The sequence below is a fragment of the Ascaphus truei genome, chromosome 4, assembly GCF_040206685.1.
Source record: "Ascaphus truei isolate aAscTru1 chromosome 4, aAscTru1.hap1, whole genome shotgun sequence".
Taxonomy (NCBI): domain Eukaryota; kingdom Metazoa; phylum Chordata; class Amphibia; order Anura; family Ascaphidae; genus Ascaphus; species Ascaphus truei.
The window spans coordinates 395,709,888-395,736,031 of NC_134486.1; the positions used below are offsets into that span (position 1 = coordinate 395,709,888).

At 59.9% G+C, this 26,144-nt stretch overlaps 1 protein-coding gene across 1 annotated transcript in view; it reads right to left on the reverse strand.

The window, feature by feature from the left end:
* Nucleotides 1-2,012: 2,012 nt before the first annotated feature.
* Nucleotides 2,013-26,144, reverse strand: part of LOC142493891 (zinc finger BED domain-containing protein 5-like) — a 32,348-nt gene continuing 8,216 nt past the window's right edge. The window contains exon 2 of the mRNA XM_075598594.1: nucleotides 2,013-4,442. Coding sequence (XP_075454709.1) covers nucleotides 2,137-3,846 — 1,710 coding nt within the window. The 5' untranslated portion in view covers nucleotides 3,847-4,442 and the 3' untranslated portion in view covers nucleotides 2,013-2,136. The remainder of the gene's footprint in view (nucleotides 4,443-26,144) is intronic.

Genomic DNA, 26,144 nt, shown 5'->3' on the forward strand with positions numbered 1-26,144 from the left:
ATCTCAGGAAGCAGGGGGTCCCCGGAGCTGAAATCAACACAGCTCAGCTCCGGAGACATCCTGCTTCGAAACTAATTTTTTTTTAAAAACGTAAAAAAGGTGTCACCAGCCCAGGTATGCTCCTTTAAAGTTTGTATTTGCATCTACTGCCATGCTTTAGGTTTATGTGATACAAAAAAAAGTGATACAAAAAAGGCGCTCCTACAGCTTGGTCAAGTGATACAAAGGGCTTGTGCAAATAATATTCTCCACAATATTATAGTGAATACATTAACAATACATGGTGCATATAGTGGTTGAACAAATAAAGCTGTAACTCGCTGCTCAAACCTTCTGGTAGGGACTGTCTCCGTTGGTCCCAGAAAGGCCGAAAGGTTCTTCAAATTCCAGGGGGGAGCATGGGAGATAGTCAGCAAAAAGACAATAAAAAACATCCATGTGCAGGTGTTCAGAAGAGCTTACAATCTAATTGGTGCATCTCATCTGAATGTATATAACTCACAACATTGCCACAGTTTGAGTCGTGCATTACATGTATTCACACTGTAAGTAGGCACAGCATATGAGCCAAGACAACAGCTTATCACATTTTGACCAAAACACCTGCACTTAGTCTGCAAAAAAGAAGACAATCAAAAACATCCATCTCCCAGGCTCCCCCTGGAATTTGAAGAACATTTCATGCTTTGGGATTAGCCAGCATGCATTGGGTAAGGAACTTTCATATTCATAGAAACATTTCCAATTCACACCTAGAACCACAAAAGTTTAAGCTTTAGCGCACCTCACCACATTCATTCTCCCCAAAGGCGGACGCCTGATGGGGCTCTCCCGTCAACACAGGACCAGCGTGCCACGGGTTAACATTTGCTTGTACTTTGTGGAACGTCAACCGCACCCACTGGAATGCTAATGAGCCAAGACAAAGACCTTTGTATTCATTCATTTTTCACAAAATGGCTCCTCTTCCTTGAAAGGTTAGAGACCCCTGGCCCAGGGCCTTCCAAGATCTTAAGACAGCCCTGACCATAACCACCATAATATACATGTTTGGTGCTGGATGGCCGCCTGGATGTTGATGCAATCCCAACTACGTTTCCCCTTCGTATATATTCACATATGTAGTGCTGTTTGTCTGGTTGGGAACACCGTGGATGATTGTGTGGTGCTCATTGTTATGCTGTTCATTCATAGGAACGTCTGAGCTATATACACCTTACTTTTTCTAGATTTTTATGTGGTGGCACCTACAGGGTTTTGATGGGAAAAATCTCTTTGAGGGTAACGAAAATGCATAACGGAAGTTACGTCATGGGCAACTGCTGGGCGCGCATGCGCAGAGGCGGCCACACCACACACACACCACTGTTATTAGAGGAATTCCCAGCGAGTATAAATATAGAAGAACAAAAAGCAAAATATTTTTAGAAATGTACCAAAAATAAAACGGGGGGTGTGCCGAGCACACGCGTTCTCAGTCAAACTTCTTTGGGTTTTGTCACTGAAATTGTGTTTTGATTTTAATGATTTACATAGAAAGAAAGACTTGAGTATAACGGCATTTAGATACTTTACAATCCAATAAATGTATCTTACGTTAGTTATCATAAGTCAATTATATAATGTATTCCAAGTGATACTATGGAAATTTCAACACAAAAATAAATAAATTACACTCATCTCTTTCACTGAATTAAAAACATCACCATCACAAATACAATTTCAGTGACAAAACACAAAGAAATTTCACTTACAATGCGCGTGCTCAGTACACACAACTTTTTCTTGTACCTGGTTGTTCCCTGCATTGTGTATTGTGTCATTTGATATGTGACACGTCACTGGTTGTGTTGTTATCTCAGTGATTCCCAACCTTTTTTTTGGAGGAATCCTTGAAGTATTTCGTAAAATTTCGGGGAACCCCTATCTGGATGACACATTAGGTTCGACAGGGGTAAATCACAAAATAGACGTGTAAAGCAGCAGGGTTAATAAATAACTCCTACTTTTGAATAAACAGTATATATTGTGTAATGATTTTGGTTTAATATAATTGTTTTAGTTTTTATAAAGTTAACGAAAAAACAAGTTACATTTTAATGTTTTATAAGAAGTTTAAAAAAAATAACATTGATTCTAATGGTCTCCTAATTTAGTGTGAAACTTGTGCTTGCTTTTTGAACACAGCAACTTAATCCTTGGTCGCAGTTTTGACACGCACACACGGAGTTCTTCTTCCACAGGCAACAGCCTAGGCCTCGGTTTGGTTTTTATATTCGTTAAACACGAAAACGCGTGCTCACACAGGTACGACGTTGAGAATTGTAGCAATATGTTTATAGCTTTCTGGGAGATGGCGGGAAACTCTGTTTTCATTGATATCCAAAACGCATCTAATGCCAGTACATCAAATTGAATTCTTAGTGGGCGATCACAAGTCAGGTCAATCAATTGTTCTTCTTCCCGAAGGCTGAGTGTATTTTCTGAGCTGCTTGAATAGTTCGTGAAAGGGTTCCTGACCCAATCATACTCTTCCGATGACAAAGAAGGGAAGTATTTGACAAGCTTTTCAGCCAGAGATTCCATATGGACGTAAATCAGGGGCATAATGGTTTCACGGTGGTTGTCCATTGTATTGCTCTGCAGCCGAGAAAAGTGGGGGAACATTTCATAGTTTCCTTCTGAAAGATGTTCTTTCCAAACACCAATTTTATTTTTGAACGCTACAAGTTGGTCCGTACACGTCAAAATATTTTCCTTGGGACCTTGCATGTTGGTGTTCAACGTATTGAGGTGTTCAGAAATATCTGCCAGGTATGCTAGTTTCAGCAGCCACGATTCGTCTTCAAGATAGTTAGAAAAAATACTTTCATTGTTTTCTCCGAAGTAAATCTGGAGCTGCTCTCGTAGTTCAAATACGCGCGTCAACACTTTCCCCCGTGAAAGCCACCTATCTTCGGTGTGTAGAAGAAGAGTCACGTGGTCTTCTCCCATGTTCTCACAAATGTCTGCAAACATGCGGGACTGCCATGGGCGCTGCTTAATAAAGTTAACCATGTCAACAGCTGTATCAAGAACCTGTTTCAAATCTCCTCCAGTCGTTTCAGAAACAAGAACTTCCCTACGAAGAAAGCGGTGGGTCGTAATAACATCTGGATTTTTTTCTTTGACAAGAGTAACAAATCCCTTCATTGAGTCAATCATTGAGGGGGCGCCATCTGTGCATATTCCAACACAGCGATCCAACGACAAACCCAGAGACTCTAAATAAGACGACAACACGTCGCACACATCTTGCCCACGACAAGTTTGCCCAAGTTCCTTGCAACAAAGAAAGTTTTCAACGATTTCTCCGTTGTACTCAAATCTGGCAAACGCCAACAGCTGAGCTTTCCCTGTTATGTCTGTGGACTCGTCGACTTGGATGGCGAAATTGCAATTTTTAAGCGTTTCAGACAGAACCTCTTCAATGTCTCGTGACATGTCATCTACACACCTACTAATAGTACTATTAGACACGGGAATCTTCGCTATTTGACGTGCAGCTTCTTTGCCTAGCATTGTCTTTGCTAGGATTTTAAAGGCAGGCATTATTAGATTCTCAACGGTAGTGTGACATATCATTTTTTGTGCAACAAGCTCAGCTAAAAAGTAGCTGGCTTCTCGAGCTCTCTCATTAAAAGTGACTTTTTTCTCAAAAATCTTATGATATTTCTTTGTAATTTCCCGTCCGTCGGTACTTGAACTTGGCTGATCCATATCCTTACTAAGCTCACTTTCAACATCACCGGCACTTTTCTCGTCATCTTCTTCAGATACACGAGATCTCTTCACATATTTCCACATGGTCTGAAATGTATGAAAGAACTCTGCTAAAGATCAGGGATAACTTGGCAGAGGGTATGAGTCCAGAGCCGATGCTCCAAAAAGGTACAGAGATAGGACCGCTGATAAAGTCTTGTAACATCGAAGGTGCTGTACGGTAGGAGGAATGAATAAGGAGAACTAAAGAATCCGCCCGCCTGTAAAGGCCAACGGGTGGGAGGTTGACGGAAATGAGGGGGGAAGAGACACTGCTAGAGCCCCACTCGTCAGCACCATGCAAGCGGAACAAAACCTCCCCCAGACCACTCCAAAGTCCTTAACTCTCCCACTGGCCTGCGGGTCCCCGGAGATGTGTAAGATCCGTAACACATACACCAATAGAACTCACGTTCCTGAAAACCCTCCGTAGTCTTCCACCGAATGAATCACATTGATGGGTAGTCCCCCCGTGGTGCTTGCTCCAGCCGGCAGGTCAACAGCAATAGAAAAGGATGCTGGTCTCTCCCATCAGCCGCCCGGTCTCGGCTCCTCAGACTCGTCGCCGCTCTGCGTCTCCTGATGACGTAACTTATGGCTTGTCCTTGCTACGGGGTCCTCGCTTTGCCACAACCGCCTTCCTACGTGTTAAAACCTTAATAATTATCTTTTTTTTTAACTCGCACGCTTTTTAAAAATTCCAGCGCAGGCCGGCACAACTTGTGAAGGGAGAAGGGCCAAACTGCTCCAAAACAGATTCGGGCCGCACGGGTAAACTCATCCTCTCTCCCCCAGCATCTCACATTTCTTTCCCCCCCCCCCCGCGTCTCACATCACCGCCCCCTGCATCTCGCGTCTCACATCACCGCCCCTGCATCTCGCGTCTCACATCACCGCCCCCTGCATCTCACATCACTCCCCCTCTGCATCTCGCGTCTCACATCACGCCCCCCCTCCCCCTGCATCTCGTGTCTCACATCACTCCCCCCCTGCATCTCGCGTATCACATCACTCCCCCCCTGCATCTCGCGTATCACATCACTCCCCCCCTGCATCTCGCGTATCACATCACTCCCCCCCTGCATCTCGCGTATCACATCACTCCCCCCCTGCATCTCGCGTATCACATCACTCCCCCCCTGCATCTCGCGTATCACATCACTCCCCCCCATGCATCTCGCGTCTCACATCACCCCCCGCATCTCGCGTCTCACATCACCGCCCCCTGCATCTCGCGTCTCACATCACCCCCCCTGCATCTCACATCACCCCCCCTGCATCTCGCGTATCACATCACCCCCCCCCTGCATCTCGCGTCTCACATCACTCCCCCCCTGCATCTCGCGTCTCACATCACTCCCCCCTGCATCTCGCGTCTCACATCACTCCCCCCCCGCATCTCGTGTCTCACATCACTCCCCCCCTGCATCTCGCGTATCACATCACTCCCCCCCTGCATCTCGCGTATCACATCACTCCCCCCCTGCATCTCGCGTATCACATCACTCCCCCCCTGCATCTCGCGTATCACATCACTCCCCCCCATGCATCTCGCGTCTCACATCACCCCCCGCATCTCGCGTCTCACATCACCGCCCCCTGCATCTCGCGTCTCACATCACCCCCCCTGCATCTCACATCACCCCCCCTGCATCTCGCGTATCACATCACTCCCCCCCTGCATCTCGCGTATCACATCACTCCCCCCCTGCATCTCGCGTATCACATCACTCCCCCCCATGCATCTCGCGTCTCACATCACCCCCCGCATCTCGCGTCTCACATCACCCCCCCTGCATCTCACATCACCCCCCCTGCATCTCGCGTATCACATCACCCCCCCCCCTGCATCTCGCGTCTCACATCACCCCCCCCCCTGCATCTCGCGTCCCACTTCACTCCCCCCCTGCATCTCGCGTCTCACATCACTCCCCCCTGCATCTCACATCACCCCCCCTGCATCTCGCGTATCACATCACCCCCCCCCCTGCATCTCGCGTCTCACATCACCGCCCCCTGCATCTCGCGTCTCACATCACCCCCCCTGCATCTCGCGTATCACATCACTCCCCCCCTGCATCTCGCGTATCACATCACTCCCCCCCTGCATCTCGCGTCTCACATCACTCCCCCCTGCATCTCGCGTCTCACATCACTCCCCCCCCGCATCTCGTGTCTCACATCACTCCCCCCCTGCATCTCGCGTATCACATCACTCCCCCCCTGCATCTCGCGTATCACATCACTCCCCCCCTGCATCTCGCGTATCACATCACTCCCCCCCCGCATCTCGCGTATCACATCACTCCCCCCCTGCATCTCGCGTATCACATCACTCCCCCCCCGCATCTCGCGTATCACATCACCCCCCCCCCTGCATCTCGCGTCTCACATCACCGCCCCCTGCATCTCGCGTCTCACATCACCCCCCCTGCATCTCACATCACCCCCCCTGCATCTCGCGTATCACATCACCCCCCCCCTGCATCTCGCGTCTCACATCACTCCCCCCCTGCATCTCGCGTCTCACATCACTCCCCCCTGCATCTCGCGTCTCACATCACTCCCCCCCCGCATCTCGTGTCTCACATCACTCCCCCCCTGCATCTCGCGTATCACATCACTCCCCCCCTGCATCTCGCGTATCACATCACTCCCCCCCTGCATCTCGCGTATCACATCACTCCCCCCCTGCATCTCGCGTATCACATCACTCCCCCCCATGCATCTCGCGTCTCACATCACCCCCGCATCTCGCGTCTCACATCACCGCCCCCTGCATCTCGCGTCTCACATCACCCCCCCTGCATCTCACATCACCCCCCCTGCATCTCGCGTATCACATCACTCCCCCCCTGCATCTCGCGTATCACATCACTCCCCCCCTGCATCTCGCGTATCACATCACTCCCCCCCATGCATCTCGCGTCTCACATCACCCCCCGCATCTCGCGTCTCACATCACCGCCCCCTGCATCTCGCGTCTCACATCACCCCCCCTGCATCTCACATCACCCCCCCTGCATCTCGCGTATCACATCACCCCCCCCCCTGCATCTCGCGTCTCACATCACCCCCCGCATCTCGCGTCTCACATCACCGCCCCCTGCATCTCGCGTCTCACATCACCCCCCCTGCATCTCACATCACCCCCCCTGCATCTCGCGTATCACATCACCCCCCCCCCTGCATCTCGCGTCTCACATCACCCCCCCTGCATCTCACATCACCCCCCCTGCATCTCGCGTATCACATCACCCCCCCCCCTGCATCTCGCGTCCCACTTCACTCCCCCCCTGCATCTCGCGTCTCACATCACTCCCCCCTGCATCTCACATCACCCCCCCTGCATCTCGCGTATCACATCACCCCCCCCCCTGCATCTCGCATCTCACATCACCCCCTGCATCTCGCGTATCACATCACTCCCCCCCTGCATCTCGCGTCTCACATCACTCCCCCTGCATCTCGCGTATCACATCACTCCCCCCCTGCATCTCGCGTCTCACATCACTCCCCCCCTGCATCTCGCGTCTCACATCACTCCCCCCTGCATCTCGCGTCTCACATCACTCCCCCCCCGCATCTCGTGTCTCACATCACTCCCCCCCTGCATCTCGCGTCCCACTTCACTCCCCCCCCGCATCTCGCGTATCACATCACTCCCCCCCTGCATCTCGCGTCTCACATCACTCCCCCCTGCATCTCGCGTCTCACATCACTCCCCCCCCGCATCTCGTGTCTCACATCACTCCCCCCCTGCATCTCGCGTATCACATCACTCCCCCCCTGCATCTCGCGTATCACATCACTCCCCCCCTGCATCTCGCGTATCACATCACTCCCCCCCTGCATCTCGCGTATCACATCACTCCCCCCCTGCATCTCGCGTATCACATCACTCCCCCCCATGCATCTCGCGTCTCACATCACTCCCCCCCTGCATCTCGCGTCTCACATCACCGCCCCCTGCATCTCGCGTCTCACATCACCCCCCCTGCATCTCACATCACCCCCCCTGCATCTCGCGTATCACATCACCCCCCCCCTGCATCTCGCGTCTCACATCACTCCCCCCCTGCATCTCGCGTCTCACATCACTCCCCCCCTGCATCTCGCGTATCACATCACACCCCCCCTGCATCTCGCGTATCACATCACTCCCCCCCTGCATCTCGCGTATCACATCACTCCCCCCCTGCATCTCGCGTATCACATCACTCCCCCCCATGCATCTCGCGTCTCACATCACTCCCCCCCTGCATCTCGCGTCTCACATCACCGCCCCCTGCATCTCGCGTCTCACATCACCCCCCCTGCATCTCACATCACCCCCCCTGCATCTCGCGTCTCACATCACCCCCCTGCATCTCGCGTCTCACATCACTCCCCCCGCATCTCGCATCTCACATCACCGCCCCCCACATCTCGCGTCTCACATTACCCCCCGCATCTCGCGTCTCACATCACTCCCCCCGCATCTCGCATCTCACATCACCGCCCCCTGCATCTCGCGTCTCACATCACGCCCCCCCTGCATCTCACATCACCTCCCCGCATCTCACATCACCGCCCCCTGCATCTCGCGTCTCACATCACCTCCCCGCATCTCGCGTCTCACATCACGCCCCCCTGCATCTCACATCACCGCCCCCTGCATCTCACATCACCGCCCCCTGCATCTCGCGTCTCACATCACCCCCCCCCCTGCATCTCGCGTATCACATCACTCCCCCCCCTGCATCTCGCGTCTCACATCACCCCCCCCCTGCATCTCGCGTATCACATCACTCCCCCCCCTGCATCTTGCATCTCACATCACTCCCCCCCCTGCATCTCGCGTCTCACATCACCCCCCCGCATCTCACATCACTCCCCCCCCACATCTCGCGTATCACATCACTCCCCCCCCCTGCATCTCGCGTCTCACATCACTCCCCCCCGCATCTCGCGTCTCACATCACCGCCCCCTGCATCTCGCGTCTCACATCACGCCCCCCCCCTGCATCTCGCGTCTCACATCACCCCCCCGCATCTCGCGTCTCACACCACTCCCCCCCCCTGCATCTCGCGTCTCACATCACACCCCCCCCTGCATCTCGCTTCTCACATCACCCCCCCACATCTCGCGTCTCACATCACGCCACCCCCCCTGCATCTCACATCACGCCACCCCCTGCATCTCGCGTCTCACATCACCCCCCCCATGCATCTCGCGTATCACATCACTCCCCCCCCCTGCATCTCGCGTCTCACATCACGCCCCCACATCTCGCGTCTCACATCACGCCACCCCCCTGCATCTCACATCACCCCCCCCCCCGCATCTCGCGTCTCACATCACTCCCCCCCTGCATCTCGCGTCTCACATCACGCCACCCCCCTGCATCTCACATCACCCCCCCCCCCGCATCTCGCGTCTCACATCACTCCCCCCCTGCATCTCGCGTATCACATCACCCCCCCCCCTGCATCTCGCGTCTCACATCACTCCCCCCCCCTGCATCTCGCGTATCACATCACTCCCCCCCCTGCATCTCGCGTCTCACATCACGCCCCGCCCCTGCATCTCGCGTCTCACATCTCGCGTCTCACATCACCCCCCCGCATCTCGCGTCTCACATCACGCCACCCCCCGCATCTCACATCACTCCCCCCCTGCATCTCGCGTCTCACATCACGCCACCCCCTGCATCTCGCGTCTCACATCACCCCCCCCATGCATCTCGCGTATCACATCACTCCCCCCCTGCATCTCGCGTCTCACATCACTCCGCCCCCTGCATCTCGCGTCTCACATCACTCCCCCCCCTGAATCTCGCGTCTCACATCACTCCCCCCCTGCATCTCGCGTCTCACATCACTCCCCCCCCTGCATCTCGCGTCTCACATCACCCCCCCCGCATCTCGCGTCTCATCACCCCCCCCCTGCATCTCGCGTATCACATCACTCCCCCCCTGCATCTCGCGTCTCACATCACCCCCCCTGCATCTCGCGTATCACTTCCCCCCCTGCATCTCGCGTATCACATCCCCCCCTGCATCTCGCGTCTCACATCGCTCCCCCCCCGCATCTCGCGTCTCACATCGCTCCCCCCCCCCGCATCTCGCGTCTCACATCGCTCCCCCCCGCATCTCGCATCGCTCCCCCTGCATCTCACATCGCTCCCCCCTACATCTAATATCACCCCCTGCATCTAATATCACCCCCTGCATCTCACATCACCCCCCTGCATCTCACATCGCTCCCCCCCTGCATCTCACATCGCTCCCCCCCTGCATCTCACATCGCTCCCCCCCTCCATCTCACATCGCTCCCCCCCTCCATCTCACATCGCTCCCCCCCTCCATCTCACATCGCTCCCCCCCTCCATCTCACATCGCTCCCCCCCTCCATCTCACATCGCTCCCCCCCTCCATCTCACATCGCTCCCCCCCTCCATCTCACATCGCTCCCCCCCTCCATCTCACATCGCTCCCCCCCTCCATCTCACATCGCTCCCCCCCTCCATCTCACATCGCTCCCCCCCTCCATCTCACATCGCTCCCCCCCTCCATCTCACATCGCTCCCCCCCTCCATCTCACATCGCTCCCCCCCTCCATCTCACATCGCTCCCCCCCTCCATCTCACATCGCTCCCCCCCTCCATCTCACATCGCTCCCCCCTTCCATCTCACATCGCTCCCCCCCTCCATCTCACATCGCTCCCCCCCTCCATCTCACATCGCTCCCCCCCTCCATCTCACATCGCTCCCTAATATCACCCCCCTGCATCTAATATCACCCCCCTGCATCTAATATCACCCCCTACATCTCACATCGCTCCCCCCCTGCATCTAATATCACCCCCTGCATCTCGCATCGCTCCCCCCCTACATCTCACATCGCTCCCCCCCTGCATCTAATATCACCCCCTGCATCTCGCATCGCTCCCCCCTGCATCTAATATCACCCCTGCATCTCACATCGCTCCCCCCCTACATCTCACATCGCTCCCCCCCTGCATCTAATATCACCCCCTGCATCTCACATCGCTCCCCCCCTACATCTCACATCGCTCCCCCCCTGCATCTAATATCACCCCCTGCATCTCACATCGCTCCCCCCTGCATCTCACATCGCTCCCACCCTGCATCTCACATCGCTCCCCCCCTGCATCTCACATCGCTCCCCCCCTGCATCTCACATCGCTCAACCCCTGCATCTCACATCGCTCCCCCCCCTACATCTCACACCGCTCCCCCCCTGCATCTAATATCACCCCCTGCATCTAATATCACCCCCTGCATCTCGCATCGCTCCCCCCCTGCATCTCGCATCGCTCCCCCCCTGCATCTCGCATCGCTCCCCCCCTGCATCTCGCATCGCCCCCCCTGCATATAATATCACCCCCCTGCATCTCGCATCGCTCCCCCCCCTGCATCTCGCATCGCTCCGCCCCTACATCTCACATCGCCCCCCCCTACATCTCACATCGCTCCCCCCCTGCATCTAATATCACCCCCGCATCTCACATCGCTCCCCCCCTCCATCTCACATCGCTCCCCCCCTCCATCTCACATCGCTCCCCCCCTCCATCTCACATCGCTCCCCCCCTCCATCTCACATCGCTCCCCCCCTCCATCTCACATCGCTCCCCCCCTCCATCTCACATCGCTCCCCCCCTCCATCTCACATCGCTCCCCCCCTACATCTCACATCGTTCCCCCCCTACATCTCACATCGTTCCCCCCCCTGCATCTCGCATCGCTCCCCCCCTGCATCTCGCATCGCTCCCCCCCTGCATCTCGCATCGCTCCCCCCCTGCATCTCGCATCGCTCCCCCCCTGCATCTCACATCGCTCCCCCCCTGCATCTCACATCGCTCCCCCCCTGCATCTCACATCGCTCCCCCCCTGCATCTCACATCGCTCCCCCCCCTACATCTCACATCGCCCCCCCCCTGCATCTCACATCGCTCCCCCCCTGCATCTAATATCACCCCCGCATCTCACATCGCTCCCCCCCTGCATCTAATATCTCCCCCCCTGCATCTCACATCGCTCCCCCCTGCATCTCGCATCGCTCCCCCCTGCATCTCGCATCGCTCCCCCCCTGCATCTCGCATCGCTCCCCCCCTGCATCTCGCATCGCTCCCCCCCTGCATCTCGCATCGCTCCCCCCCTGCATCTAATATCACCCCCGCATCTCACATCGCTCCCCCCCTGCATCTAATATCTCCCCCCCTGCATCTCACATCGCTCCCCCCTGCATCTCGCATCGCTCCCCCCCTGCATCTCGCATCGCTCCCCCCCTGCATCTCGCATCGCTCCCCCCCTGCATCTCGCATCGCTCCCCCCCCTCCATCTCGCATCGCTCCCCCCCTCCATCTCGCATCGCTCCCCCCCTCCATCTCACATCGCTCCCCCCCTCCATCTCACATCGCTCCCCCCCTCCATCTCACATCGCTCCCCCCTGCATCTAATATCACCCCCTGCATCTAATATCACCCCCGGCATCTCACATCGCTCCCCCCCTCCATCTCACATCGCTCCCCCCCTCCATCTCACATCGCTCCCCCCCTCCATCTCACATCGCTCCCCCCCTCCATCTCACATCGCTCCCCCCCTCCATCTCACATCGCTCCCCCCCTCCATCTCACATCGCTCCCCCCCTCCATCTCACATCGCTCCCCCCCTCCATCTCACATCGCTCCCCCCCTCCATCTCACATCGCTCCCCCCCTCCATCTCACATCGCTCCACCCCTCCATCTCACATCGCTCCACCCCTCCATCTCACATCGCTCCCCCCCCTCCATCTCACATCGCTCCCTAATATCACCCCCCTGCATCTAATATCACCCCCTACATCTCACATTGCTCCCCCCCCTGCATCTAATATCACCCCCTGCATCTCGCATCGCTCCCCCCTGCATCTCGCATCGCTCCCCCCTGCATCTCGCATCGCTCCCCCCCTACATCTCACATCGCTCCCGCCCTGCATCTAATATCACCCCTGCATCTCACATCGCTCCCCCCTACATCTCACATCGCTCCCCCCCTGCATCTAATATCACCCCCTGCATCTCGCATCGCTCCCCCCTGCATCTCGCATCGCTCCCCCCTGCATCTCGCATCGCTCCCCCCCTACATCTCACATCGCTCCCCCCCTGCATCTAATATCACCCCCTGCATCTCACATCGCTCCCCCCCTACATCTCACATCGCTCCCCCCCTGCATCTAATATCACCCCCTGCATCTCGCATCGCTCCCCCCTGCATCTCGCATCGCTCCCCCCCCTGCATCTCGCATCGCTCCCCCCCCTGCATCTCGCATCGCTCCCCCCCCTGCATCTCACATCGCTCCCCCCCTGCATCTCGCATCGCTCCCCCCTGCATCTCGCATCGCTCCCCCCTGCATCTCGCATCGCTCCCCCCCTACATCTCACATCGCTCCCCCCCTGCATCTAATATCACCCCCTGCATCTCACATCGCTCCCCCCCTACATCTCACATCGCTCCCCCCCTGCATCTAATATCACCCCCTGCATCTCGCATCGCTCCCCCTGCATCTCGCATCGCTCCCCCCCCTGCATCTCGCATCGCTCCCCCCCCTGCATCTCGCATCGCTCCCCCCCCTGCATCTCGCATCGCTCCCCCCCTGCATCTCGCATCGCTCCCCCCCTGCATCTCACATCGCTCCCCCCCTGCATCTCACATCGCTCCCCCCCTGCATCTCACATCGCTCCCCCCCTGCATCTCACATCGCTCCCCCCTGCATCTCACATCACTCCCCCCTGCATCTCACATCACTCCCCCCCTGCATCTCGCATCGCCCCCCCTGCATATAATATCACCCCCCCCCCTGCATCTCGCATCGCTCCCCCCCCTGCATCTCGCATCGCTCCCCCCCTGCATCTCGCATCGCTCCCCCCCTGCATCTCGCATCGCTCCCCCCCTGCATCTCACATCACTCCCCCCCTGCATCTCGCATCGCCCCCCTGCATATAATATCACCCCCCTGCATCTCGCATCGCTCCGCCCCTACATCTCACATCGCTCCCCCCTGCATCTCACATCGCTCCCCCCCTGCATCTAATATCACTCCCTGCATCTCGCATCGCTCCCCCCCTGCATCTCGCATCGCTCCCCCCCTGCATCTCGCATCGCTCCCCCCCCTGCATCTCGCATCGCTCCCCCCCTGCATCTCGCATCGCTCCCCCCCTGCATCTCGCATCGCTCCCCCCCTGCATCTCGCATCGCTCCCCCCCTGCATCTCGCATCGCTCCCCCCCTGCATCTCGCATCGCTCCCCCCCTGCATCTCGCATCGCTCCCCCCCTGCATCTCGCATCGCTCCCCCCCTGCATCTCGCATCGCTCCCCCCTGCATCTCGCATCGCTCCCCCCCTGCATCTCGCATCGCTCCCCCCCTGCATCTCGCATCGCTCCCCCCCTGCATCTCGCATCGCTCCCCCCTTCCATCTCGCATCGCTCCCCCCCTCCATCTCGCATCGCTCCCCCCCCCTGCATCTCGCATCGCTCCCCCCCTGCATCTCGCATCGCTCCCCCCTTCCATCTCGCATCGCTCCCCCCCTGCATCTCGCATCGCTCCCCCCCTCCATCTCGCATCGCTCCCCCCCTGCATCTCGCATCGCTCCCCCCCTGCATCTCGCATCGCTCCCCCCCTGCATCTCGCATCGCTCCCCCCCTGCATCTCGCATCGCTCCCCCCCTGCATCTCGCATCGCTCCCCCCCTGCATCTCGCATCGCTCCCCCCTGCATCTCGCATCGCTCCCCCCCTGCATCTCGCATCGCTCCCCCCCTGCATCTCGCATCGCTCCCCCCCTGCATCTCGCATCGCTCCCCCCCTGCATCTCGCATCGCTCCCCCCCTGCATCTCGCATCGCTCCCCCCCTGCATCTCGCATCGCTCCCCCCCTGCATCTCGCATCGCTCCCCCCCTGCATCTCACATCGCTCCCCCCCTCCATCTCACATCGCTCCCCCCCTTCCATCTCACATCGCTCCCCCCCTCCATCTCACATCGCTCCCCCCTCCATCTCACATCGCTCCCCCCCTCCATCTCACATCGCTCCCCCCCTCCATCTCACATCGTTCCCCCCCTACATCTCACATCGTTCCCCCCCTACATCTCACATCGTTCCCCCCTACATCTCACATCGTTCCCCCCCTACATCTCACATCGCTCAACCCCTGCATCTCACATCGCTCAACCCCTGGATCTCACATCGCTCCCCCCCTGCATCTCACATCGCTCCCCCCCTGCATCTAATATCACTCCCTGCATCTCGCATCGCTCCCCCCCTACATCTCGCATCGCTCCCCCCCTGCATCTCGCATCGCTCCCCCCCTGCATCTCGCATCGCTCCCCCCCCTGCATCTCGCATCGTTCCACCCCTACATCTCACATCGTTCCCCCCCTACATCTCACATCGCTCCCCCCCTCCATCTCACATCGTTCCCCCCCTACATCTCACATCGTTCCCCCCCTACATCTCACATCGCTCCCCCCCTCCATCTCACATCGCTCCCCCCCTGCATCTAATATCACCCCCCGCATCTAATATCACCCCCCGCATCTCACATCGCTCCCCCCTGCATCTCACATCGCTCCCCCCTGCATCTCACATCGCTCCCCCCTGCATCTCACATCGCTCCCCCCTGCATCTCACATCGCTCCCCCCTGCATCTCACATCGCTCCCCCCTGCATCTCACATCGCTCCCCCCCTACATCTAATATCACTCCCTGCATCTCGCATCGCTCCCCCCCTGCATCTCACATCGCTCCCCCCCCTGCATCTCACATCGCTCCCCCCCTGCATCTCACATCGTTCCCCCCCTGCATCTCGCATCGCTCCCCCCCCTGCATCTCACATCGCTCCCCCCCTTCATCTCACATCGTTCCCCCCCTGCATCTCGCATCGCTCCCCCCCTGCATCTCACATCGCTCCCCCCCTGCATCTCGCATCGCTTCCCCTGCATCTCGCATCGCTCCCCCCCTGCATCTCACATCGCTCCCCCCTGCATCTCACATCGCTCCCCCCTACATCTCACATCGCTCCCCCCCTACATCTCACATCGCTCCCCCTTACATCTCACATCGTTCCCCCCCTACATCTCACATCGCTCCCCCCTGCATCTGACATCGCTCCCCCCTGCATCTCCCATCGCTCCCCCCCTGCATCTAATATCACTCCCTGCATCTCGCATCGCTCCCCCCCTGCATATCGCATCGCTCCCCCCCTGCATCTCACATCGCTCCCCCCCTGCATCTCACATCGCTCAACCCCTGCATCTCACATCGCTCAACCCCTGCATCTCACATCGCTCAACCCCTGCATCTCACATCGCTCCCCCCCTGCATCTCACATCGCTCCCCCCCTGCATCTAATATCCCTCCCTGCATCTCGCATCGCTCCCCCCCTGCATCTCGCATCGCTCCCCCCCTGCATCTCGCATCGCTCCCCCCCTGCATCTCGCATCGCTCCCCCCCTGCATCTCGCATCGCTCCCCCCCTGCATCTCGCATCGCTCCCCCCCTGCATCTCGCATCGCTCCCCCCCTGCATCTCGCATCGCTCCCCCCCTGCATCTCGCATCGCTCCCCCCCTGCATCTCGCATCGCTCCCCCCCTGCATCTCGCATCGCTCCCCCCCTGCATCTCGCATCGCTCCCCCCCTGCATCTCGCATCGCTCCCCCCCTGCATCTCGCATCGCTCCCCCCCTGCATCTCGCATCGCTCCCCCCCTGCATCTAATATCACCCCCTGCATCTAACATCGCTCCCCCCCTGCATCTAATATCTCCCCCCCTGCATCTCACATCGCTCCCCCCTGCATCTCGCATCGCTCCCCCCTGCATCTCGCATCGCTCCCCCCCTGCATCTCGCATCGCTCCCCCCCTGCATCTCGCATCGCTCCCCCCCTGCATCTCGCATCGCTCCCCCCCTCCATCTCACATCGCTCCCCCCCTCCATCTCACATCGCTCCCCCCCTCCATCTCACATCGCTCCCTAATATCACCCCCCTGCATCTAATATCACCCCCTACATCTCACATCGCTCCCCCCCTGCATCTAATATCACCCCCTGCATCTCGCATCGCTCCCCCCTGCATCTCGCATCGCTCCCCCCCTACATCTCACATCGCTCCCGCCCTGCATCTAATATCACCCCTGCATCTCACATCGCTCCCCCCCTACATCTCACATCGCTCCCCCCCTGCATCTAATATCACCCCCTGCATCTCGCATCGCTCCCCCCTGCATCTCGCATCGCTCCCCCCTGCATCTCGCATCGCTCCCCCCCTACATCTCACATCGCTCCCCCCCTGCATCTAATATCACCCCCTGCATCTCACATCGCTCCCCCCCTACATCTCACATCGCTCCCCCCCTGCATCTCGCATCGCCCCCTGCATATAATATCACCCCCCTGCATCTCGCATCGCTCCCCCCTGCATCTCGCATCGCTCCCCCCCTACATCTCACATCGCTCCCCCCCTGCATCTCGCATCGCCCCCTGCATATAATATCACCCCCCTGCATCTCGCATCGCTCCCCCCCCTGCATCTCGCATCGCTCCCCCCCTGCATCTCACATCGCTCCCCCCCTGCATCTCACATCGTTCCCCCCCCTACATCTCACATCGCTCCCCTCCTCCATCTCACATCGCTCCCCTCCTCCATCTCACATCGCTCCCCTCCTCCATCTCACATCGCTCCCCTCCTCCATCTCACATCGCTCCCCCCCTACATCTCACATCGTTCCCCCCCTACATCTCACATCGTTCCCCCCCTACATCTCACATCGTTCCCCCCCTACATCTCACATCGTTCCCCCCCTACATCTCACATCGTTCCCCCCCTACATCTCACATCGTCCCCCCCCTACATCTCACATCGTTCCCCCCCTACATCTCACATCGCTCCCCCCTGCATCTCACATCGCTCCCCCCTGCATCTCACATCGCTCAACCCCTGCATCTCACATCGCTCCCCCCTGCATCTGACATCGCTCCCCCCCCTCCATCTCACATCGCTCCCCCCCTCCATCTCACATCGCTCCCCCCCTGCATCTAATATCACCCCCTGCATCTAATATCACCCCCTGCATCTCGCATCGCTCCCCCCTGCATCTCGCATCGCTCCCCCCTGCATCTCGCATCGCTCCCCCCCTACATCTCGCATCGCTCCCCCCCTACATCTCGCATCGCTCCCCCACTGCATCTCACATCGCTCCCCCCCCTACATCTCACATCGCTCCCCCCCTACATCTCACATCGCTCCCCCCCTGCATCTAATATCACCCCCGCATCTCACATCGCTCCCCCCCTGCATCTCACATCGCTCCCCCCCGCATCTCACATCGCTCCCCCCCCTGCATCTAATATCACTCCCTGCATCTCGCATCGCTCCCCCCTGCATCTCGCATCGCTCCCCCCCCTGCATCTAATATCACTCCCTGCATCTCGCATCGCTCCCCCCTGCATCTCGCATCGCTCCCCCCCCCTGCATCTCGCATCGCTCCCCCCCCTGCATCTCGCATCGCTCCCCCCCCTGCATCTCGCATCGCTCCCCCCCCCTGCATCTCGCATCGCTCCCCCCCCTGCATCTCGCATCGCTCCCCCCCTGCATCTCACATCGCTCCCCCCCTGCATCTCACATCGCTCCCCCCTGAATCTCACATCACTCCCCCCCTGCATCTCGCATCGCCCCCCCTGCATATAATATCACCCCCTGCATCTCGCATCGCTCCCCCCCCTGCATCTCGCATCGCTCCCCCCCCTGCATCTCGCATCGCTCCCCCCCCTGCATCTCGCATCGCTCCCCCCCCTGCATCTCGCATCGCTCCCCCCCCTGCATCTCGCATCGCTCCCCCCCCTGCATCTCGCATCGCTCCCCCCCCTGCATCTCGCATCGCTCCCCCCCTGCATCTCGCATCGCTCCCCCCCCTGCATCTCGCATCGCTCCCCCCCTGCATCTCGCATCGCTCCGCCCCTACATCTCACATCGCTCCCCCCTGCATCTCACATCGCTCCCCCCCCTGCATCTCACATCGCTCCCCCCCTGCATCTCACATCGCTCCCCCCTGCATCTCACATCGCTCCCCCCTGCATCTCACATCGCTCCCCCCCTGCATCTAATATCACTCCCTGCATCTCGCATCGCTCCCCCCCCTGCATCTCACATCGCTCCCCCCCCTGCATCTCACATCGCTCCCCCCCTACATCTCACATCGTTCCCCCCCCTACATCTCACATCGTTCCCCCCCTACATCTCACATCGTTCCCCCCCTACATCTCACACCGTTCCCCCCCTACATCTCACACCGTTCCCCCCCTACATCTCACATCGCTCCCCCCTCCATCTCACATCGCTCCCCCCCTGCATCTCACATCGCTCCCCCCCTGCATCTCACATCGCTCCCCCCCTGCATCTCACATCGCTCCCCCCCTGCATCTCACATCGCTCCCCCCTGCATCTGACATCGCTCCCCCCCTGCATCTAATATCACTCCCTGCATCTCGCATCGTTCCCCCCCTGCATCTCGCATCGCTCCCCCCCCTGCATCTCACATCGCTCCCCCCCTACATCTCACATCGTTCCCCCCCTACATCTCACATCGTTCCCCCCCTACATCTCACATCGTTCCCCCCCTGCATCTCACATCGTTCCCCCCCTACATCTCACATCGCTCCCCCCCTCCATCTCACATCGCTCCCCCCTGCATCTCACATCGCTCCCCCCCTGCATCTCACATCGCTCCCCCCCTGCATCTCACATCGCTCCCCCCCTCCATCTCACATCGCTTCCCCCTACATCTCACATCGTTCCCCCCCCGCATCTCACATCGCTCCCCCCCCGCATCTCACATCGCTCCCCCCCGCATCTCACATCGCTCCCCCCCCGCATCTCACATCGCTCCCCCCCCGCATCTCACATCGCTCAACCCCCGCATCTCCCATCGCTCCCCCCTGCATCTCCCATCGCTCCCCCCCTGCATCTAATATCACTCCCTGCATCTCGCATCGCTCCCCCCCTGCATCTCACATCGCTCCCCCCCCTGCATCTCACATCGCTCCCCCCCGCATCTTACATCGCTCAACCCCCGCATCTCACATCGCTCCCCCCTGCATCTCCCATCGCTCCCCCCCTGCATCTAATATCACTCCCTGCATCTCGCATCGCTCCCCCCCTGCATCTCGCATCGCTCCCCCCCTGCATCTCGCATCGCTCCCCCCCTGCATCTCGCATCGCTCCCCCCCTGCATCTCGCATCGCTCCCCCCCTGCATCTCGCATCGCTCCCCCCCTGCATCTCGCATCGCTCCCCCCCTGCATCTCGCATCGCTCCCCCCCTGCATCTCGCATCGCTCCCCCCCTGCATCTCGCATCGCTCCCCCCTGCATCTCGCATCGCTCCCCCCCTGCATCTCGCATCGCTCCCCCCCTGCATCTCGCATCGCTCCCCCCTGCATCTAATATCACCCCCTGCATCTAATATCACCCCCGGCATCTCACATCGCTCCCCCCCTGCATCTCGCATCGCTCCCCCCCTACATCTCACATCGCTCCCCCCTGCATCTAATATCACCCCCGGCATCTCACATCGCTCCCCCCCTGCATCTCGCATCGCTCCCCCCCTGCATCTCGCATCGCTCCCCCCCTGCATCTCGCATCGCTCCCCCCCTGCATCTCGCATCGCTCCCCCCCTGCATCTCGCATCGCTCCCCCCCTGCATCTCGCATCGCTCCCCCCCTGCATCTCGCATCGCTCCCCCCCTGCATCTCGCATCGCTCCCCCCCTGCATCTCACATCGCTCTCCCCCTACAGCTCACATCGCTCCCCCCCTGCATTTAATATCACCCCCCTGCATCTCACATCGCTCCCCCCCTGCATCTAATATCACCCCCTGCATCTCACATCGCTCCCCCCCTGCATCTCGCATCGCTCCCCCCTGCATCTCGCATCGCTCCCCCCCTGCATTTAATATCACCCCCTGCATCTCACATCGCTCCCCCCTACATCTAATATCACCCCCTGCATCTAATATCTCCCCCCTGCATCTCGCATCGCTCCCCCCTGCATCTAATATCACCCCCCTGCATCTCGCATCGCTCCCCCCCTGCATCTCGCATCGCTCCCCCCCTGCATCTCGCATCGCCCCCCCTGCATATAATATCACCCCCCTGCATCTCGCATCGCTCCCCCCCCTGCATCTCGCATCGCTCCGCCCCTACATCTCACATCGCCCCCCCCTACATCTCACATCGCTCCCCCCCTGCATCTAATATCACCCCCGCATCTCACATCGCTCCCCCCCCTCCATCTCACATCGCTCCCCCCCTCCATCTCACATCGCTCCCCCCCTCCATCTCACATCGCTCCCCCCCTCCATCTCACATCGCTCCCCCCCTCCATCTCACATCGCTCCCCCCCTCCATCTCACATCGCTCCCCCCCTCCATCTCACATCGCTCCCCCCCTCCATCTCACATCGCTCCCCCCCTCCATCTCGCATCGCTCCCCCCCTACATCTCACATCGCTCCCCCCCTGCATCTAATATCACCCCCGCATCTCACATCGCTCCCCCCCTCCATCTCACATCGCTCCCCCCCTCCATCTCACATCGCTCCCCCCCTCCATCTCACATCGCTCCCCCCCTCCATCTCACATCGCTCCCCCCCTCCATCTCACATCGCCCCCCCCTACATCTCACATCGCTCCCCCCCTGCATCTAATATCACCCCCGCATCTCACATCGCTCCCCCCCTCCATCTCACATCGCTCCCCCCCTCCATCTCACATCGCTCCCCCCCTCCATCTCACATCGCTCCCCCCCTCCATCTCACATCGCTCCCCCCCTCCATCTCACATCGCTCCCCCCCTCCATCTCGCATCGCTCCCCCCCTCCATCTCGCATCGCTCCCCCCCCTCCATCTCGCATCGCTCCCCCCCTCCATCTCACATCGCCCCCCCCTACATCTCACATCGCTCCCCCCCCTGCATCTAATATCACCCCCGCATCTCACATCGCTCCCCCCCTCCATCTCACATCGCTCCCCCCCTCCATCTCACATCGCTCCCCCCCTCCATCTCACATCGCTCCCCCCCTCCATCTCACATCGCTCCCCCCCTCCATCTCACATCGCTCCCCCCCTCCATCTCACATCGCTCCCCCCCTACATCTCACATCGCTCCCCCCCTACATCTCACATCGTTCCCCCCCCTGCATCTCGCATCGCTCCCCCCCCTGCATCTCGCATCGCTCCCCCCCCTGCATCTCACATCGCTCCCCCCCTGCATCTCACATCGCTCCCCCCCTGCATCTCACATCGCTCCCCCCCCTGCATCTCACATCGCTCCCCCCCTGCATCTCACATCGCTCCCCCCTGCATCTCACATCACTCCCCCCTGCATCTCGCATCAGCCCCCCTGCATATAATATCACCCCCCTGCATCTCGCATCGCTCCCCCCCTGCATCTCGCATCGCTCCCCCCCTGCATCTCGCATCGCTCCCCCCCCTGCATCTCGCATCGCTCCCCCCCCTGCATCTCGCATCGCTCCCCCCCTGCATCTCACATCGCTCCCCCCCTGCATCTCACATCGCTCCCCCCCTGCATCTCACATCGCTCCCCCCTGCATCTCACATCTCTCCCCCCCTGCATCTCGCATCGCCCCCCCTGCATCTCGCATCGCCCCCCCTGCATATAATATCACCCCCCTGCATCTCGCATCGCTCCCCCCCTGCATCTCGCATCGCTCCCCCCCTGCATCTCGCATCGCTCCGCCCCTACATCTCACATCGCCCCCCCCTGCATCTCACATCGCTCCCCCCCTGCATCTAATATCACCCCCGCATCTCACATCGCCCCCCCCCTGCATCTAATATCTCCCCCCCTGCATCTCACATCGCTCCCCCCTGCATCTCGCATCGCTCCCCCCTGCATCTCGCATCGCTCCCCCCTGCATCTCGCATCGCTCCCCCCTGCATCTCGCATCGCTCCCCCCCTGCATCTCGCATCGCTCCCCCCTGCATCTAATATCACCCCCGCATCTCACATCGCTCCCCCCTGCATCTAATATCTCCCCCCCTGCATCTCGCATCGCTCCCCCCTGCATCTCGCATCGCTCCCCCCCTGCATCTCGCATCGCTCCCCCCCCTGCATCTCGCATCGCTCCCCCCCTGCATCTCGCATCGCTCCCCCCCTCCATCTCGCATCGCTCCCCCCCTCCATCTCACATCGCTCCCCCCTGCATCTAATATCACCCCCTGCATCTAATATCACCCCCGGCATCTCACATCGCTCCCCCCCTCCATCTCACATCGCTCCCCCCCTCCATCTCACATCGCTCCCCCCCCTCCATCTCACATCGCTCCCCCCCTCCATCTCACATCGCTCCCCCCCTCCATCTCACATCGCTCCCCCCCTCCATCTCACATCGCTCCCCCCCTCCATCTCACATCGCTCCCCCCCTCCATCTCACATCGCTCCCCCCCTCCATCTCACATCGCTCCCCCCCTCCATCTCACATCGCTCCACCCCTCCATCTCACATCGCTCCCCCCCCTCCATCTCACATCGCTCCTTAATATCACCCCCCTGCATCTAATATCACCCCCTACATCTCACATTGCTCCCCCCCCTGCATCTAATATCACCCCTGCATCTCGCATCGCTCCCCCCTGCATCTCGCATCGCTCCCCCCTGCATCTCGCATCGCTCCCCCCTGCATCTCGCATCGCTCCCCCCCTACATCTCACATCGCTCCCGCCCTGCATCTAATATCACCCCTGCATCTCACATCGCTCCCCCCCCTACATCTCACATCGCTCCCCCCCTGCATCTAATATCACCCCCCTGCATCTCGCATCGCTCCCCCCTGCATCTCGCATCGCTCCCCCCTGCATCTCGCATCGCTCCCCCCCTACATCTCACATCGCTCCCCCCCTGCATCTAATATCACCCCCTGCATCTCACATCGCTCCCCCCCTACATCTCACATCGCTCCCCCCCTGCATCTAATATCACCCCCCTGCATCTCGCATCGCTCCCCCCCCTGCATCTCGCATCGCTCCCCCCCCTGCATCTCACATCGCTCCCCCCCTGCATCTCACATCGCTCCCCCCCCTGCATCTCACATCGCTCCCCCCCTGCATCTCACATCACTCCCCCCCTGCATCTCGCATCGCCCCCCCTGCATATAATATCACCCCCCCCCCCTGCATCTCGCATCGCTCCCCCCCCCTGCATCTCGCATCGCTCCCCCCCCTGCATCTCGCATCGCTCCCCCCCCCCTGCATCTCGCATCGCTCCCCCCCTGCATCTAATATCACTCCCTGCATCTCGCATCGCTCCCCCCCCTGCATCTCGCATCGCTCCCCCCCTGCATCTCGCATCGCTCCCCCCCTGCATCTCGCATCGCTCCCCCCCTGCATCTCGCATCGCTCCCCCCCTGCATCTCGCATCGCTCCCCTCCTGCATCTCGCATCGCTCCCCCCCTGCATCTCGCATCGCTCCCCCCCTGCATCTCGCATCGCTCCCCCCTGCATCTCGCATCGCTCCCCCCCTGCATCTCGCATCGCTCCCCCCCTGCATCTCGCATCGCTCCCCCCCTGCATCTCGCATCGCTCCCCCCTGCATCTCGCATCGCTCCCCCCCCTGCATCTCGCATCGCTCCCCCCCTGCATCTCGCATCGCTCCCCCCCCTGCATCTCGCATCGCTCCCCCCCTGCATCTCGCATCGCTCCCCCCCTGCATCTCGCATCGCTCCCCCCTTCCATCTCGCATCGCTCCCCCCTCCATCTCACATCGCTCCCCCCCTCCATCTCACATCGCTCCCCCCCCTCCATCTCACATCGCTCCCCCCCTCCATCTCACATCGCTCCCCCCCTCCATCTCACATCGCTCCCCCCTCCATCTCACATCGCTCCCCCCCTCACATCGTTCCCCCCCTACATCTCACATCGCTCACCCCTGCATCTCACATCGCTCAACCCCTGGATCTCACATCGCTCCCCCCCTGCATCTCACATCGCTCAACCCCTGGATCTCACATCGCTCCCCCCCTGCATCTCACATCGCTCCCCCCCTGCATCTAATATCACTCCCTGCATCTCGCATCGCTCCCCCCCTGCATCTCGCATAGCTCCCCCCCTGCATCTCGCATCGCTCCCCCCCTGCATCTCGCATCGCTCCCCCCCTGCATCTCGCATCGTTCCACCCCTACATCTCACATCGTTCCCCCCCTACATCTCACATCGCTCCCCCCCTCCATCTCACATCGTTCCCCCCCTACATCTCACATCGTTCCCCCCCTACATCTCACATCGCTCCCCCCCTCCATCTCACATCGCTCCCCCCCTGCATCTAATATCACCCCCCGCATCTAATATCACCCCCCGCATCTCACATCGCTCCCCCCTGCATCTCACATCGCTCCCCCCTGCATCTCACATCGCTCCCCCCTGCATCTCACATCGCTCCCCCCCTGCATCTCACATCGCTCCCCCCTGCATCTCACATCGCTCCCCCCTGCATCTCACATCGCTCCCCCCCTACATCTAATATCACTCCCTGCATCTCGCATCGCTCCCCCCCTGCATCTCACATCGCTCCCCCCCCTGCATCTCACATCGCTCCCCCCCTGCATCTCACATCGTTCCCCCCCTGCATCTCACATCGCTCCCCCCCCCTGCATCTCACATCGCTCCCCCCTTCATCTCACATCGTTCCCCCCCTGCATCTCGCATCGCTCCCCCCTGCATCTCACATCGCTCCCCCCCTGCATCTCGCATCGCTTCCCCTGCATCTCGCATCGCTCCCCCCCCTGCATCTCACATCGCTCCCCCCCTACATCTCACATCGCTCCCCCCCTACATCTCACATCGCTCCCCCTTACATCTCACATCGTTCCCCCCCTACATCTCACATCGCTCCCCCCTGCATCTGACATCGCTCCCCCCTGCATCTCCCATCGCTCCCCCCCTGCATCTAATATCACTCCCTGCATCTCGCATCGCTCCCCCCCTGCATCTCGCATCGCTCCCCCCCTGCATCTCGCATCGCTCCCCCCCTGCATCTCGCATCGCTCCCCCCCTGCATCTCACATCGCTCCCCCCCTGCATCTCACATCGCTCAACCCCTGCATCTCACATCGCTCAACCCCTGCATCTCACATCGCTCAACCCCTGCATCTCACATCGCTCCCCCCCTGCATCTCACATCGCTCCCCCCCTGCATCTAATATCCCTCCCTGCATCTCGCATCGCTCCCCCCCTGCATCTCGCATCGCTCCCCCCCTGCATCTCGCATCGCTCCCCCCCTGCATCTCGCATCGCTCCCCCCC